This window comes from Synchiropus splendidus, chromosome 1 (genome assembly GCF_027744825.2).
Source record: "Synchiropus splendidus isolate RoL2022-P1 chromosome 1, RoL_Sspl_1.0, whole genome shotgun sequence".
NCBI classification, from domain to species: domain Eukaryota; kingdom Metazoa; phylum Chordata; class Actinopteri; order Syngnathiformes; family Callionymidae; genus Synchiropus; species Synchiropus splendidus.
Genome location: NC_071334.1, coordinates 1,594,199 through 1,609,607, shown reverse-complemented (window position 1 = coordinate 1,609,607; position 15,409 = coordinate 1,594,199). Strand labels below are relative to the sequence as shown.

Genomic DNA, 15,409 nt, shown 5'->3' with positions numbered 1-15,409 from the left:
GTGATGTGTGGTGGTTACATGAGTGATGTGGTGGTTACATGAGTGATGTGGTGGTTACATGAGTGATGTGTGGTGGTTACATGAGTGATGTGTGGTGGTTCCATGAGTGATGTGGTGGTTACATGAGTGATGTGGTGGTTACATGAGTGATGTGTGGTGGTTCCATGAGTGATGTGGTGGTTACATGAGTGATGTGGTGGTTACATGAGTGATGTGTGGTGGTTACATGAGTGATGTGGTGGTTACATGAGTGATGTGGTGGTTACATGAGTGATGTGTGGTGGTTACATGAGTGATGTGGTGGTTACATATGTGACGTGTGGTGGTTACATGAGTGATGTGGTGGTTACATGAGTGACGTGTGGTGGTTACATGAGTGATGTGGTGGTTACATGAGTGATGTGTGGTGGTTACATGAGTGATGTGGTGGTTACATGAGTGATGTGGTGGTTACATGAGTGATGTGGTGGTTACATGAGTGATGTGTGGTGGTTCCATGAGTGATGTGTGGTGGTTCCATGAGTGATGTGGTGGTTACATGAGTGATGTGGTGGTTACATGAGTGATGTGTGGTGGTTCCATGAGTGATGTGTGGTGGTTACATGAGTGCTGTGGTGGTTACATGAGTGACGTGTGGTGGTTACATGAGTGATGTGTGGTGGTTACATGAGTGATGTGGTGGTTACATGAATGATGTGGTGGTTACATGAGTGATGTGTGGTGGTTACATGAGTGATGTGGTGGTTCCATGAGTGATGTGGTGGTTACATGAGTGATGTGGTGGTTACATGAGTGATGTGGTGGTTACATGAGTGATGTGTGGTGGTTACATGAGTGATGTGGTGGTTACATGAGTGATGTGTGGTGGTTACATGAGTGATGTGGTGGTTACATGAGTGATGTGTGGTGGTTACATGAGTGATGTGGTGGTTACATGAGTGATGTGGTGGTTACATGAGTGATGTGTGGTGGTTACATGAGTGATGTGGTGGTTACATGAGTGATGTGTGGTGGTTCCATGAGTGATGTGGTGGTTACATGAGTGATGTGTGGTGGTTACATGAGTGATGTGGTGGTTACATGAGTGATGTGGTGGTTGTAAACCAAGGACATAGGATGATGCAAAGCAGACTTTTCAAACACTGAAGAAACATGCAACCACATCGCTTTGCTGAATCCACCCCAACCATGTCCATAGACTTTATTTGTTGACCTTGATATCCACCTGATGGCGCCGTGCCACAGATTTTAAGAAGCCTCCATCACATCAAACAACCGCAGCAGACCCGGGTTGAGGTTTCTCCTGAAGAGGGAGGACAAGGAGAGCATGGAGAGCCAGGATGAAAGTGAGCAGCTCTGCACAGCGCTCGCTCCCTGCTGGAGGGGGGTCGACAAGAAAAAGCCGAGTCAGCGAACACAAGCTTCACGCTGCGACGGTCGATGCTCCGGATCAAGAGAGGCAGAGAAACAAGGGCCACGGCCCACGGGGCCAGGTTTGCACGGTTGCGGTTCAAACATAAGTCGTCCAGTAAAAGCAAGAATCGAACTACCAGACAAGGTTCTGGCAGAGAGACGACGCTTGAAGACCAGCGGCAGGGAACCGAGGAACACGCGGCCCAGAAGCTTCCTCATGACATGAACACCTGAACTGCAGAAGCACCGCAGCAGTTTGGCTCCGTGTTTTGGCTTGCACGGCACTTTGGTGTGTCACGCCGATGACTTCGGCGCCTGCTGCTCTGCCTCTTCCATCCTGACCCCTCTGACCTTCACCGGTTCCTCAGAATGTCGCACACTTCTCCTGTCCCCCAACACCGGCGCCATCTAGAGACGTCACTGAGGGACCAAACACCGGCGCCATCTAGAGACGTCACTGAGGGACCAAACGCCGGCGCCATCTAGAGACGTCACTGAGGGACCAAACACCGGCGCCATCAAGAGACGTCACTGAGGGACCAAACACCGGCGCCATCTAGAGACGTCACTGAGGGACCAAACACCGGCGCCATCAAGAGACGTCACTGAGGGACCAAACACCGGCGCCATCTAGAGACGTCACTGAGGGACCAAACACCGGCGCCATCTAGTGACGTCACTGAGGGACCAAACACCGGCGCCATCTAGAGACGTCACTGAGGGACCAAACACCAGCGCCATCAAGAGACGTCACTGAGGGACCAAACACCGGCGCCATCTAGAGACGTCACTGAGGGGCCAAACACCGGCGCCATCTAGTGACGTCACTGAGGGACCAAACACCGGCGCCATCAAGAGACGTCACTGAGGGACCAAACACCGGCGCCATCTAGAGACGTCACTGAGGGACCAAACACCGGCGCCATCTAGTGACGTCACTGAGGGACCAAACACCGGCGCCATCTAGAGACGTCACTGAGGGACCAAACACCAGCGCCATCAAGAGACGTCACTGAGGGACCAAACACCGGCGCCATCTAGAGACGTCACTGAGGGGCCAAACACCGGCGCCATCTAGTGACGTCACTGAGGGACCAAACACCGGCGCCATCAAGAGACGTCACTGAGGGACCAAACACCGGCGCCATCTAGAGACGTCACTGAGGGGCCAAACACCGGCGCCATCTAGTGACGTCACTGAGGCACCAAACACCGGCGCCAACTAGTGACGTCACTGAGGGACCAAACACCGGCGCCATCTAGTGGCGTCACTGAGGGGCCAAACACCGGCGCCATCTAGTGCCCCCTCTTTTGTGAGGTCACCCTGAGCCTAGAAAAACAAGGATGTAAAGTCACCATCCTCATCATGAGTGTCAAACAATGGTAGGAAACTGGAGCCACTTTGCTTTGCTCAGTTTCATTTAGCATCGAGCTAACTGTTACTAAGTCAAAGCTAGGAAGCTTGTTTTTTTTGCTTAAAAAATCTCACACCATGAGCTTGTGGACCATGATGTTCGCCGATGACATGGTGAGCAGCAGGGAGAGGAAGGAGGAGAGGCAGGAATGAGAGGCAAGAAGAGCCACTCAACTGAGCTCATCCAGACAAAGTGCTGCGATGGATTTGGTCGCCACGCTAACTTAGGATTAGCATTAGCTAGCAGAGCTGAGTTTCTTCCCCCGCGAGGGAGGCACAAAACTCCCAACTCTTGACTCCACAGCGGCAACAACCACCTCAAAATAAAGTGCAGAGGAAATTATGTCTGAAGAACATTTTCAAACTTGACCACATTGTTCCCCTTCGCTCCTCATCTCCACGTTCAGAGCCAAAAGATGAGGAGCACGTGGAGAGACCATCCGCCAAAGCAGTCGGTGGTCCAGGTTTCGGGGCGTCCTTTCTCAGGTCTGAGTGAACACACGGGTCTCTTCACCGCCATCTAGTGGTCAAAGTCAGGAATGGAAGAGGTGACGATGAAGACGTTCAGGTGGATCAGGCCTCTCTGAGGACCGTCACAGGACGACGTCTGAGAGACCACGGATCCAGACGGACCAGAGTCCAAGAGTCAATCCCTCTGCTTTGGATGAGTTAATCTGAGAGTCCAACTGGTGACGGTGGGTCGGGAGGTGGAACCCTCCAGAGCTGAGGCCACAGTTGGACAGAAGAGTTCCATTCCTCACAGCTGCTGACCCACTTCTCAGGTGCACTGATGCCATGGGCCCCTGCACCCGTAACATGAACCTCTGCCGCCCTCTGCTGGCTTCATCAAGTCATCACAACGGATCAAACAACAAAAGCGGGAATCTCGACAAGCCGTTACATTATGGCCACCGACAGGTTCCACCTAAAGCGAGTCAAAACCAGACACTCGGAATCGACACCGCAGCCTCAGAAGTACTGAGAGGAAGAGTGCAGTTTCTCCAGCAGCCAGCAGGTGGAGACTGGTGTGTTTTTGTTCGCTGTCTCCACACAAAAACGTGCGTGTTGCAAACGTGAGTCCATTTCTCTGCCTCTGCTGAGTCATGATCTGCCTGCCTCCAGACCGTGACTCGACAGACGCTGGACCTGGAGCAGATCCCAAGCAACAGTCTGGCGTTTCCTCTTCAGAACAAGAGACGGAGGAGCCACGTGCCGCAGGTGTGTGTGTGGACTCACCAGTCCGGTGAGCGACGGCGCCGACTGGCCCAGAGCCTGGCTCCTCATCCGCACCATGTTGCTGACGTCCCCGGCTGCGGAGGCTCCGGGTCCCTGCCAGGTCAGCTGACTGACCCCTGCGTGCAGGCTGCTGGACAGAGGCAGCAGCTGTTTACCTGAGCAGAGGCAGAGCCAGGGGCTGAGCGAGCGGTCGGCTGTGTGCGTGTGTGCGTGCGTGCGTGCGTGCGTGCTACCGGTCATGGCCATGCTGCTGCGCCGGACGCGACCCTCATCTTGGCTCAGCTGCCGGTGCAGCTTGGACTTGGTGGCGGCCGTGGCTGACGGTGAAAGGTCCGGGTTGCTCAGCTTCCTGAAGAGCAGCGGCGGAGGAGCCATGAACTCCCTCTGGTGGCGAGAGACGGAACAGTCAGAGGGGCTTCACGGGAGACAACACGCCGTCGACACGTGACAATAGAGACGGCTCGTTCCTCTGGCAGGCAGGCGCGCGCGCACACACACGAACACAACTCGCCGAGATGGTTTTGGAAACAGCTGCTGTCTCCATGGGAACAGAGGTGAATGTTCTCTCCTCACTCACAAAGGGAAAGTTTTCCAGCAACATCTGGAGGTCCGTCCGCGCGCACACACACAATCCTCTCCACCAGCGGAACCTCGTCACCTCACACCAGTGACATTCAGCAGACCTCTGCAGCAGCAACTGCAGCCAGCAGGGGGAGAACACGAGATCCGAGTCAGGCTGCATCTTAGCACCGGGGACTGTGTCTACCGTTTTGTTTTGTTTTTCAAGCTGTACGTCACGAATCAATCATTTCTCTTCATTTAAATTTGTATTTACATGTTATCATCATCATCTTACAGACGTAGTACTGTGCCTGCTCGGATCTGTTTTCAGAAGTTTTTCGGTTTTTAAGTGCAAAGTGCAACTTTAAACCGAAGTCTTGAAAATCACAGAGTTTAACCAAGCTCAGCTGCAAATATGGAGCCTGATGTAGTTACGACTTTACACCAGCAGATGGCAACTGCACCTTTACTCTGAGCATAATAACTTTCATCTGTACGCAAACGTAGGGCATCGAAGTGAGTCTGTTCGACGTGACAGTTCAAGCACAGGGACGTGGTGGAGGCACGGTCAGAGTGGGAACAGAGGCCGCGGGAAATGGCGACAGATGCCGTAGAAAATACACTGCGAGCAGCGATGGAGGCGGAGTTCACGGGCGCCCTGTAAACGGCCATTCACACCTTGGCCGGCGTCATTATATAGTCCTTTGAATGGTTTGTCTTGATGTTATAGCAATGATCACCCTATAAGTGTGATAGAGCTCCGGCAGTTGCAGTGCATTATGGGCCATGCACTAGGAGTGAAGAGACACATACCACAAAGTGATGGCTAAATGTGGCCCCCGGGCCGTGACTTCGACAACTGAACTCAGGAGTCGGCGACACGGACCTGATCTGTTGCCGGGGGACAGGTCTCCACCGGGACCTGGTGACCTCAGTCTGAAGAGCACGTCACGTCATGCACGGTTCCTGTTCCTGTCCGTCGGCTTCGTCAGAGTCCTAAATCCCAGCTCCAGACTGATGTGTTCCAGCTGTGTCTCCACAGCAGCCGGAGAAAAACAAGCAGCAGGAGACGCGGCCGGCGGGAGCAGCAAGAATTTGATCACAGCAACGCCAGGAACGCCGGCTGGATGCTGTGACTCCAACTCAAGAGACAGAAAGCAGGTCGACCGGCCGGGGGCCAGGGATCCTGGCGTCCTAGTAGGGGCCCGCGGGCCGAACGTGGCCACGCAGCACGTTTGGAGAGCAACTGTCAGGTTTTCCTCTTCCCGCTACTGTTCCTTTTCCCTGGTCCCTCCATCCTGCCTGCTTTCCTCACCTCCTGCCTCTCACCACCTCATCAGCAAACATCATGGCTCGCAGAGACTCCTCCCTCACATCATCACCATAGCAACCAAGTACATTTTGTCAAGTCATTTGGAGTCAAGTGCCATTTCTTCATGTTACGAGTGGAAACCCAGAGCCAAACACGGACTTGATCATTCCCATTCCACTCAAAAGCGGAGAACAAGATGGCTGACACACAAGCAACAACAATCCACCTGTGGCGGGATTTGCCGAGTCAGCGCAGCTGCAGAGGAGGGAGTGAAAGTTCTGGAGTCTCACAGACCAGGAATGTAACATGCGCGATCTTGCCCAGTGAGAAGGAGTCTCACCTGGAGCAGACTCGCGCTCAGCCACGTGGATCACCTGACTGGTCTGTCTTCTGCTGCGGTGACCTCTGACCTCACCAAGCCCAGCGAGGGTGAAGGACTCCAAGACTGCAGACCAGGCTGCAGGATCAGACATTCTTCCAGATATCTATTTGTTTATCAGGAATATTTTTCACTGTTATTAATTTTTTTTAATCATTATTATTTTCCTATGCATAACTACTTTAATTCAGGTAGAAAGTATTCGCCAGCATGTTTAGGATGCTGCGCCCAGCTTCTTTGTTTGTCCGAATCCTTCTGTTTTGTTTACTTATTTGAACTACTCAGTTTGTATTTTGTTTGATTTATTTTCATTTTATTATCTTTAATAATCTTATCCTTGTCGGATCATCAGAGCGTGGAGCGTGTTGTTGTCGCTGGTACCGCCGTCACCCGCGGGTCCAGTCGGCCCAGTTCTCCCTCCCTAGCAGATGACGAGTCATCTGGAGTTGTGTCCCAGTAAGTCTCCACTCTCAGAACACACTGTTTGAATTAGGGCTAATTTTGAGGAACGGTTACATCAGCCCTTATGTAAGACGGCCTGAGCGCGCTCAGGAGCTGCGGCGCAGAGGGGCGTGATGAGCTGGTCCTGGAGACCGGACCTGGTCCAGAGCTTCATGTCCAAACGGAGAACACTTTCTGGAGACTGGAGTGAACCGCCCCTCAACCTCCTCCTCCTCCTCCTCCATCTTGATCCAGCGTCTCGGTTCCTCCGACCCAGAGAGCCATCGCTGACCCGTCCTGGCGACTGCAGTCCCGCCCCGCCCCACCCCGCCCTTGCCGACTCCATCTCACCGCCGCAGCTTAACTTCGATTCTTCCAGCGTTGTTCTCCGTGAATCTTCGTCTAATGCTTCCCAGCAACTCTGTCGTCAGCAAACATGCTAACGCAGCGATAGCAAGCTGAGCCAACAGGCAACACTCGCCAAGGGTCCAAACCAGCCTCAGTGCCTCAGTATTTCATCCCCACCCACTCACTCTTGTTCCAGCAAATTGGATTGTCACACTCGCCTCTGCTTAGCATGAAGCGCACACTCCTCCATTCACGCAGCTGAGAGCCTCCGACGGCGCCGCAGTCTGGTTTTGGAGGGAAAAAGACCTGAGTCCAGCCTGGTGCTAACAACATCACTCATGCAGCAGGGCAGTTTCACACTGCGCCCTCTGTCTCCAGACAAAGCTCCGATGTGACCACAAACCTGTCGGGCTTTGGCCGAGGACTTGATCCCGGCAGGACAGCTGCACCTTGTCTCGGGAAACTCTGCACGGGGGGTGAGCTTCTCGCCTCAGGCCACTCGGTGCTAGATGCCGGAAACTATGTGTTCAGACAGCAAAAAGGGCATTGTTCCCTCCAAGCTGCTGATACGATCTCAGTGCACACAAACATCTACGCTGTGCAACAAAAACCCATCCTGAGTTGAATTGCAACTCTCGTCCAGACATGATACGCAGAAGAGAGAGGATGGTCGCAGCGCAGGTTTCAGACCACAGTCCACAGAGAGTAGACGCTAGTCAGGTGAGGAGATGAAGTGTGGAGTCAGTGGAGAAGAAACCTGTTCCTTCTCCACTGGAGCCTGATCCACACAGCTCGCTGTTCCATGAGGAGCGCTCACTCACAGAAGACGGTGGCCTCCAGTGGACAAAAGTCACTCTCACGACAGACGGATTCAGGAGCCTCATCCATCCGTGTGAGAAAGGAGCAATGTTAGTCAAAGTTGCTTCAAGTTCTTTGACGTCCAGCGCCCTCAGTGGTGTCATGTGACTTCAATGACTAGAGTCAGTTGACTTATTGTATTGGAAGATTATTGATATATATATACATATATATATTGTGAATACATTTCATGATGATTCTGTTGAACAAATATGTAAAGAATCTATACAGTTCAAAGACAATTGAAGCTTTTTTTTTATTTCACACGTTCCATTCCTCAATGTGAATTGTGTAAATTGTATTGTATACATTTTTCTAGTTTCTAAATGCTCTTATAAACTACGACAGCAGTCGCCACAGCTGACAGTGGCAGTTGGCTGACAGCGGTGCAGGTAACGGCTCAGAGAGAGACACAAGAAACATTGGAGGGAACATTGGTAAAGATCAAGCTCTGCTTTCCTTCCTAAATTCAGTGGGTGCAGCTAATTTCCCGGTGCACTCTTTAGTCCGGGATTTACGCTAAGTTCCAGAAGTAGCTCATAGCTGTTTAATGGCAGGAGGATTTTGGCAGGAAGCTCCTCCCCCTGCTCCCCAGCTCACAGCGCTTGGCGAATGCCAGCAAAGTAGTTTGACAAGGATGAAGATTCACGTGGTCCTATATATTTGATCAAGAGGCAAGGCTTCATATGTATATTTGATTTGAATATACATATGAACAAGACGAACCCAACTGTAGACATTGAGCTTGTAGTCAGGGGAAGAACCAGGATAAAAACATGGATGTTCTCCAAATGAATCGGGGCCAGCAGAGCTTCAAAAATCCCTGGTGGAAACCCTGCTGTTTCAGCCGCTCACAACACGCCTCAACGCAGCGTCCAGAAGCACCTCTCTAACTCGGACGCACGCACGCACACACCCATGTCCCCGGCCCTGAAAGCATCACCAGGCAGCTGGCAGGTCTCCCGCCCTCCCGCAGCACTCCTCCACTTCCTGCCTCTTTCTCCAAACGTGACCATGAGAGAGTCTCGGCGGGCAGCGCCGCCCTCTTCCTTCCAAAACAGGAAGCTGCGCTCACGTTTGCGTGGTTCCGGTTATGTCACATTGTTCACAGACAGTGGGCCTCGGGCTCACGCTCCAGGCCACGTCAGGAGAACCCTGACAAGTCAGAGCAGCTCCTGATCCACCCCTGACCCCAGGTCCACTGGGGTCCACAACCTTCCTGTTCTAAAGGAACTCAAGGTGGAAGACCAACGGGACACTTCCAAATAAAGTCGGAGAGAAAACCATGAAACAAAGTTCATGTTTTCAACTGCAGTCCAAATATTACGGTGGCTGAGAAGTACAAAACACATTTGGAAACAAATTTACAAACCCTTGGAAGAAACTTGGCAAAACACATCTACAACACTTCAAATTTACAAACTTCTTTACCAAACTATTTTTTGCCTCAGTTTGTAAGAGTACTACCAAGTTTGTAAATGTGTCTTCTCGGGGTGGGATTTCATGATAAAAATTAATCTAATTAGAGAATTTATGATTAATTAATCCCAATGAATCGCAGTTTAATGGTATAAGAATATTTGCCACAAGAAGGTATATTAGTGAAACCAATGACGGAGCCATACATACAGTTAAAACATCAAAATACTGTTGATTCTGCATCAGTTTGACAACAGCACAATCAACCACCATGGTGGCTACAGTCACGTTTCTATATCACCTGAGTTAAACTTGAGCTTTTTTAATGTCTATTTCATTAGGATCTCAAGTCCATCCAGAGTGGTGGAAACCCTGGACCTTGTGCAGTGAAAAACCTCCCTGAACCAAAGCAAACAGCTGCTTTAGTTTGCTTTGGTTCAGGGAGGATTCCTCCATGGTTGTTGTTGTTGTTCTCATCCTAGCTGCCAGGTGTCTGCTGCATCAGTGGGAGCAGTGGAGCAGGAGCTCCTGCACTGACAAAGGCTCCCTGCTGTCTGGAGAGTAGGGCTGGGTATCGATTCTCATTTCAAGAATTGATTCGATTCCGATTCTCATGACTTAGAATCGATTATCACGACTCAATTCAATTCCATTCGATCAGATCCAATCTCGATTCAGGTTAGTATTTAAACCATTTTCTGAGCTGTTGGCATGATCACATGACAAGTTACACAATGTATTAATACTAGTATCATATTGACATTCAACAGGAAATGAATGAAGGATTGATAGTAAATGATAATAAAGATCCAGACACAGAAGCCAGATGTGACTGCTCATGGGACTGGTCATTATTAGAAATAGGACATGAGAAACTCACCCAAGAGATGCTGCTGTTTAATACTAATGCGTTTTTATTTTATTACCAAAATGAAAAAATGATATTCTCAGCCACTGAAAATGTCAACAGAGTGCTGACTTCACAGCAACCTGACGGTCATTGGTCAGTATGTAAACAGTTCTATGTGGTCTGTAGTACGTACGGCAAGAGGTCCCACTCCTCATCAATATAGTGAGTTGTCAGACTCGTGTAAGATTGCGAAGATGTCCACGTATCACTTGTAATGCCCACCCTGACTGCTGACTGAAGCTAACTTTTCACGTTTTCTTTGACTGACCGGTGCATGTTTGGGATAACAGACGTTTGCGAGACACCGTAACATAGTGAGGCTCTGTTACTTTCATTAGCCGCCTGAAGCCCTCGTTCTCAACGACGGAAGACGGGCGCATATCTTTGCAAATGAAGCCGCAGTCGCTTCAGTTATTTTGACAGAGCGTGCAGAACTACCCGCTGGTGGTAAAGTTAACTCGAGTGTCATCTGTTGTGGCCCGGTGGATGGCTCGGACAGGAGCGCTGGGTGATGCCGCGTCACGTGACTCGTGAGGTGGCTCGTACTTCCACAATACTGCAACAATTCCAGTACCTCCATTAGGCATAACATGCTAATAGCTATGCTTTTGTCGAGCGCATTTTTGGTTTGGTCGCGTCTGGACCCAAAATGGTGCCAGACCGTTGCTTTGAGCGTTTCAGGCGTTTTCAAACCCGGCACCTTGCTAGTGTTGCCACTGTGAGGAGGCGTGTTGTTTTGACGTTGGTGTCATGTCTGCGCGCCTGCGTCAAAGGACTTGGACTTCACCCGGAGAATTTGTGTTAAAACGTAAAGTAATTAATCCGATCTTTGGACCTATGAATCGATTTTATAGAATTGATGTACGAATCAATTCAGAATGGGAAAATCGATTTTTTAAACACAGCACTACTGCAGAGCGCACTGGTCCATTCAATTACATGAAAATAAAAGGGTTCAATGTGAGTAAAATATTTTAATGCACTAACTACGATTGGTTTATCAATCGCAATTCACTTGTTAAAGTTCTTCACTTCTTCCTGACACCCAATGGTGACGCCTCTTCTTGGTCCCGTTCCGTACGACTCCTCGGAAAATTGGCTTACACTGGAAACACATTTACAGACTCTGAAACAACATTGACAAACTTGGAAATACACACATAAAACACGGGGGAAACAAGGAGTTTGTAAATTTGTTTCCAAAGTGTGTAAATGTGTTGTGCACTTCCCAGCCACCGTAAAAACCATGCGAGTAAGACGTGAAAAAAAGGGAAACCACTGAGGCTGCGCAGCTGTTCCCAGCCTCTCGTGCTGTGCAGCAGCGAGTGTGGCTCTCGAGAAGTCAGGAAAAGCTCCAGTCGGATGAAGGAACAACCCAGCTAAACATCCAGAGAAGCTGAGCATCTGACAGACAACAATAGGAAGCTGCAGCTGACAGCTCCTCCTCACCAGTTCCAGCCTCAGCCTCACCCTTCCAGACCTCTTGTCCAGAAGCCCAGGAGAGAAGCCCTGTGGACTCTGCAGACCCACAGGTGCCCGACCTGCCGGCGACTCAAGACCTGAAGAATTTCACAGCCACGCTGGACTTTCACACACTGGTGCCACAAGGTCCAGTCCACTCCCCATCGCCCGAGTCCGTGACGCCATTTCAACACACTCTGGGTCAAAGGTCAGGAGTTCGCCGCAGCAGACAAATTTCATCATTGGACGGACAGGATCGCAACATTAGTACCCTTTAAGAGTATTTTTATATATATATAGTATATATAGTTTTATACATATATAGTTTATATAGTATTTTCGTTTTTTTAACACTCTTGTTCTCTCTTGTTGTTGCTGGCATTTCAATAGGTGTCACCTGATGACCTCTGCGACACACTGGTTACCTCATGTAACCGCAGTTCTATGAATATGCGCTCCACCCTCTAGCAAGTATGACATCAGCACAGTGCTCAGTACTGACAAGTACTCAGTACTTGTCAGTACTGAGCGGTACTCAGTACTGAGTGGTATCAAGACAAGTTCCTCTTTTTAATTTTATTTTTATGACATTATTTTCTGAAATATCTCATGACATCACAACAATATTTGACTCCGACTTCTTTTTGCCTTATTTTCAACAAATATACCCCGCATTTCTTTACATTTCCTCTTAAGTTTTTTTCTCTCCGGCATTTGACTTTGCTCTTTATCTTTCGCAAGATATTTTTTCAATCCTTTTATTCATGCTTCCGTTTATTTTGTAGCTTTCATTTTTTTCTTGGTGCAGTCTTTGTTGTGATGTTGGTAGTTCCTTCGGTTTTCCTTGTTCAAGAGAAATAAAAGAAGAAAGAAAGAAAAGAAGAAAGAAAGTCCTTTCTTTCTTTGTGAGCCTAATTTGAAGGTATTTTCCTTTTTTTTAAAACCTTAATTTCTTCGGTCAAATCGTGTTCATTCTATTTGCCCTTCTACTTTAATGATGCCGTTTTTGTAGCTTTTACCCAGTGAGGTCTTATTTTCTGGAGCCTTGAAGTTCACTTTGAAAGGTGGCGACCTCCCAGGAATGTCGGGCCTCATTTCTCCAGGTCCGTGTCCCTGCTCTCTTTACTGTGGTTTGATTTCCCGTTTCAGCTGCTTCATGTCCAACCCTGGCTCCCGTCTCCAGAAGGCTCCACTTCAGCCCTCTGGAGCGGCCGCTGGCTGGTACCTGAGCCTGGCAGGGCGTCACATGATCTTGCACCGGCGCGGCAGATAAGAAGGGAGGAGGAAGTCAGGTGAGAGGCAGGGCGCGCGGCCTGCGCCTGACACCATGACCCAGTTTCAGCTGCTGACTGTGCACTTTCATCTCAACTTCCTGTCGTAAAGTGGAACTCCGGACGAGTCTCTGCTTGTTTACACGACGTGTGGACACAGTGGTAAAGATAAGCTCCCCACCCGCAGCCTCAGACCACCTGGAGGCACACCACCTGACACACGAGTCAGTCTCACCTAAATGAGTCAGTCTCACCCTCAGGAGTCAGTCTCACCTAAATGAGTCAATCTCACCCACAGGAGTCAGTCTCACCTAAATGAGTCAGTCTCACCCACATGTGTCAGTCTCACCTAAATGAGTCAGTCTCACCCACAGGAGTCAGTCTCACCCACATGAGGCAGTCTCACCCACAGGAGTCAGTCTCACCTAAATGAGTCAGTCTCAGCCACACGAGTCAGTCTTACCCACAGGAGTCAGTCTCACCCACAGGAGTTAGTCTCAGCCACACGAGTCAGTCTCACCCAGACGAGTGAGTCTCACCTAAATGAGTCAGTCTCACCCACATGTGTCAGTCTCACCTAAATGAGTCAGTCTCAGCCACACGAGTCAGTCTTACCCACAGGAGTCAGTCTCACCTAAATGAGTCAGTCTCAGCCACACAAGTCAGTCTCAGCCACACGAGTCAGTCTTACCCACAGGAGTCAGTCTCACCCACAGGAGTCAGTCTCACCTAAATGAGTCAGTCTCAGCCACACGAGTCAGTCTCAGCCACACGAGTCAGTCTCAGCCACACGAGTCAGTCTTACCCACAGGAGTCAGTCTCAGCCACACGAGTCAGTCTCAGCCACAGGAGTCAGTCTCACCTAAATGAGTCAGTCTCACCTACACGAGTCAGTCTCACCTACACGAGTCAGTCTCAGTCACGGGAGTCAGTCTTACCCACAGGAGCCAGTCTCACCCAGACGACTGAGTCTCACCCACATGAGGCAGTCTCACCCACAGGAGTCAGGTACAGAAGAGGGAGTCAGTTCCTAGTACGACTCCAGAAGCTGCCCCCCCGACACACACACACAGCAGCCTGATTGATCCTCGAAGCCTCCAGGCTGTAATTAAGCCTGTAATGACAGCGAGATCATTAACTCGTCTTCCTCCAAGTCGGATCACTGTCACACATCAGCGGCCCTGACTCATCAGTGGCACGGCTGAGGTGACAGAGAGCCAGTCCAGGCTCCTGCTTCACTTGCACTCCTCCACCTGCAGTGGGAGCCCAGCGTCCCGGGACCAGACACAGAGGAGGGGAGCGAACCGGGTCAGAACCAGTCACAAGCGCCTGACATGCGTGAAAACACGGACACAACACGAGTCATGAAGTCACCAGCGTGAGAACTCCAGGTTCCTCCCTCTGCAGCCCAGTGTGGAGGGTGGGAGCAGATGTTTGAGAGCAGCTGCTGTTTTTGGAGAGCGAGGAGAAGGTGGAGCAGTGTGAGGACGGGTTTCAGACCACCGTCTGTGGCGGCGGCAATGACAAACTACTGCGTGTGAAGGGGTCAGAGGTCAGGCGGACACGATCTGCCGCGTCACCTGGAGAGCCGTCGACGGTCCTCCATCTGGGGCTCTGTTGTTGCCAGGTGACACGCCGGCAGCTGCGGCAGACGGATCTGGATCCCGGCTCAGGCCCAGCATGGCTGCAGCTCTCCCGGCTCAGAACCTCAGACACCCGAGGAGCTCAAGCTCAAGCTAAACCCATGAAGTGAACGCTGAACAAAGTTCACCACCATGGCCGACCTCATCGTGCCCATGTCGCTAACTTCACCGTTCTCATAGAAACAAAGACTTCTTGGTCTGTTCTGACCATGTGATGGTCACTTTTGCTCCGCCTCCACAGCCAGCCAAAACACCAGCCAACCACAAGCCTTGTTTCCTGCGTGCGATCATGCTGCACTTCACGTCTCCTGGAGGCATCACAACCCGGCGAAAGCCCCGTCCATATAACCAGCAAAGCTTGAGCTCAGCACCTGGAGCCACAAACTCCTTCAAGGAGCCACATGGATGATGCAAGCCGCGGTTAGCTGCGCCACGCTAACTGAGACGGAGCTGCTCTGCTCCTCCTCTGAGGTTGTAGAGGCTGGTTAAAGGCTTGTCCTGGGGCCAGTGCCCCGGGGAGATGGGTTGGATGTCGGTTTCATCCAGCCTGCGTGTAGAGCTCCGGCTCGCCATCACTGAAACAATTTATCCCTAAACTTTGGAGTCTAACGGCAAGAAGTTGCAGTTAGACATTTACTGAAGCCAAGGTCAAAGGTCACCCACCATGCTCCCCAATATGTTCAACACTGAGGGGGGGGGTTTATCGTAAAGTGTCGGAACCTCACACAAGGTCGCCATGAGTC

At 50.7% G+C, this 15,409-nt stretch overlaps 1 protein-coding gene across 5 annotated transcripts in view; it reads right to left on the bottom strand.

Moving 5' to 3' along the window:
• mast2 (microtubule associated serine/threonine kinase 2) overlaps nt 1-15,409 on the bottom strand; it is a 67,225-nt gene that overhangs the window by 50,420 nt on the left and 1,396 nt on the right. For 4 of the 5 annotated variants that reach the window (XM_053854341.1, XM_053854340.1, XM_053854344.1 and 1 more), the window contains exons 2-3: nt 4,297-4,447; nt 4,064-4,218 (exon numbers count right to left, since the gene is read on the bottom strand). In XM_053854341.1, the coding sequence (XP_053710316.1) occupies nt 4,064-4,218; nt 4,297-4,447 (306 nt within the window). Of the gene's footprint in view, nt 1-4,063; nt 4,219-4,296; nt 4,448-15,409 lie in introns of those variants that run through there. The other variant, XM_053854345.1, reaches the window with a different exon arrangement.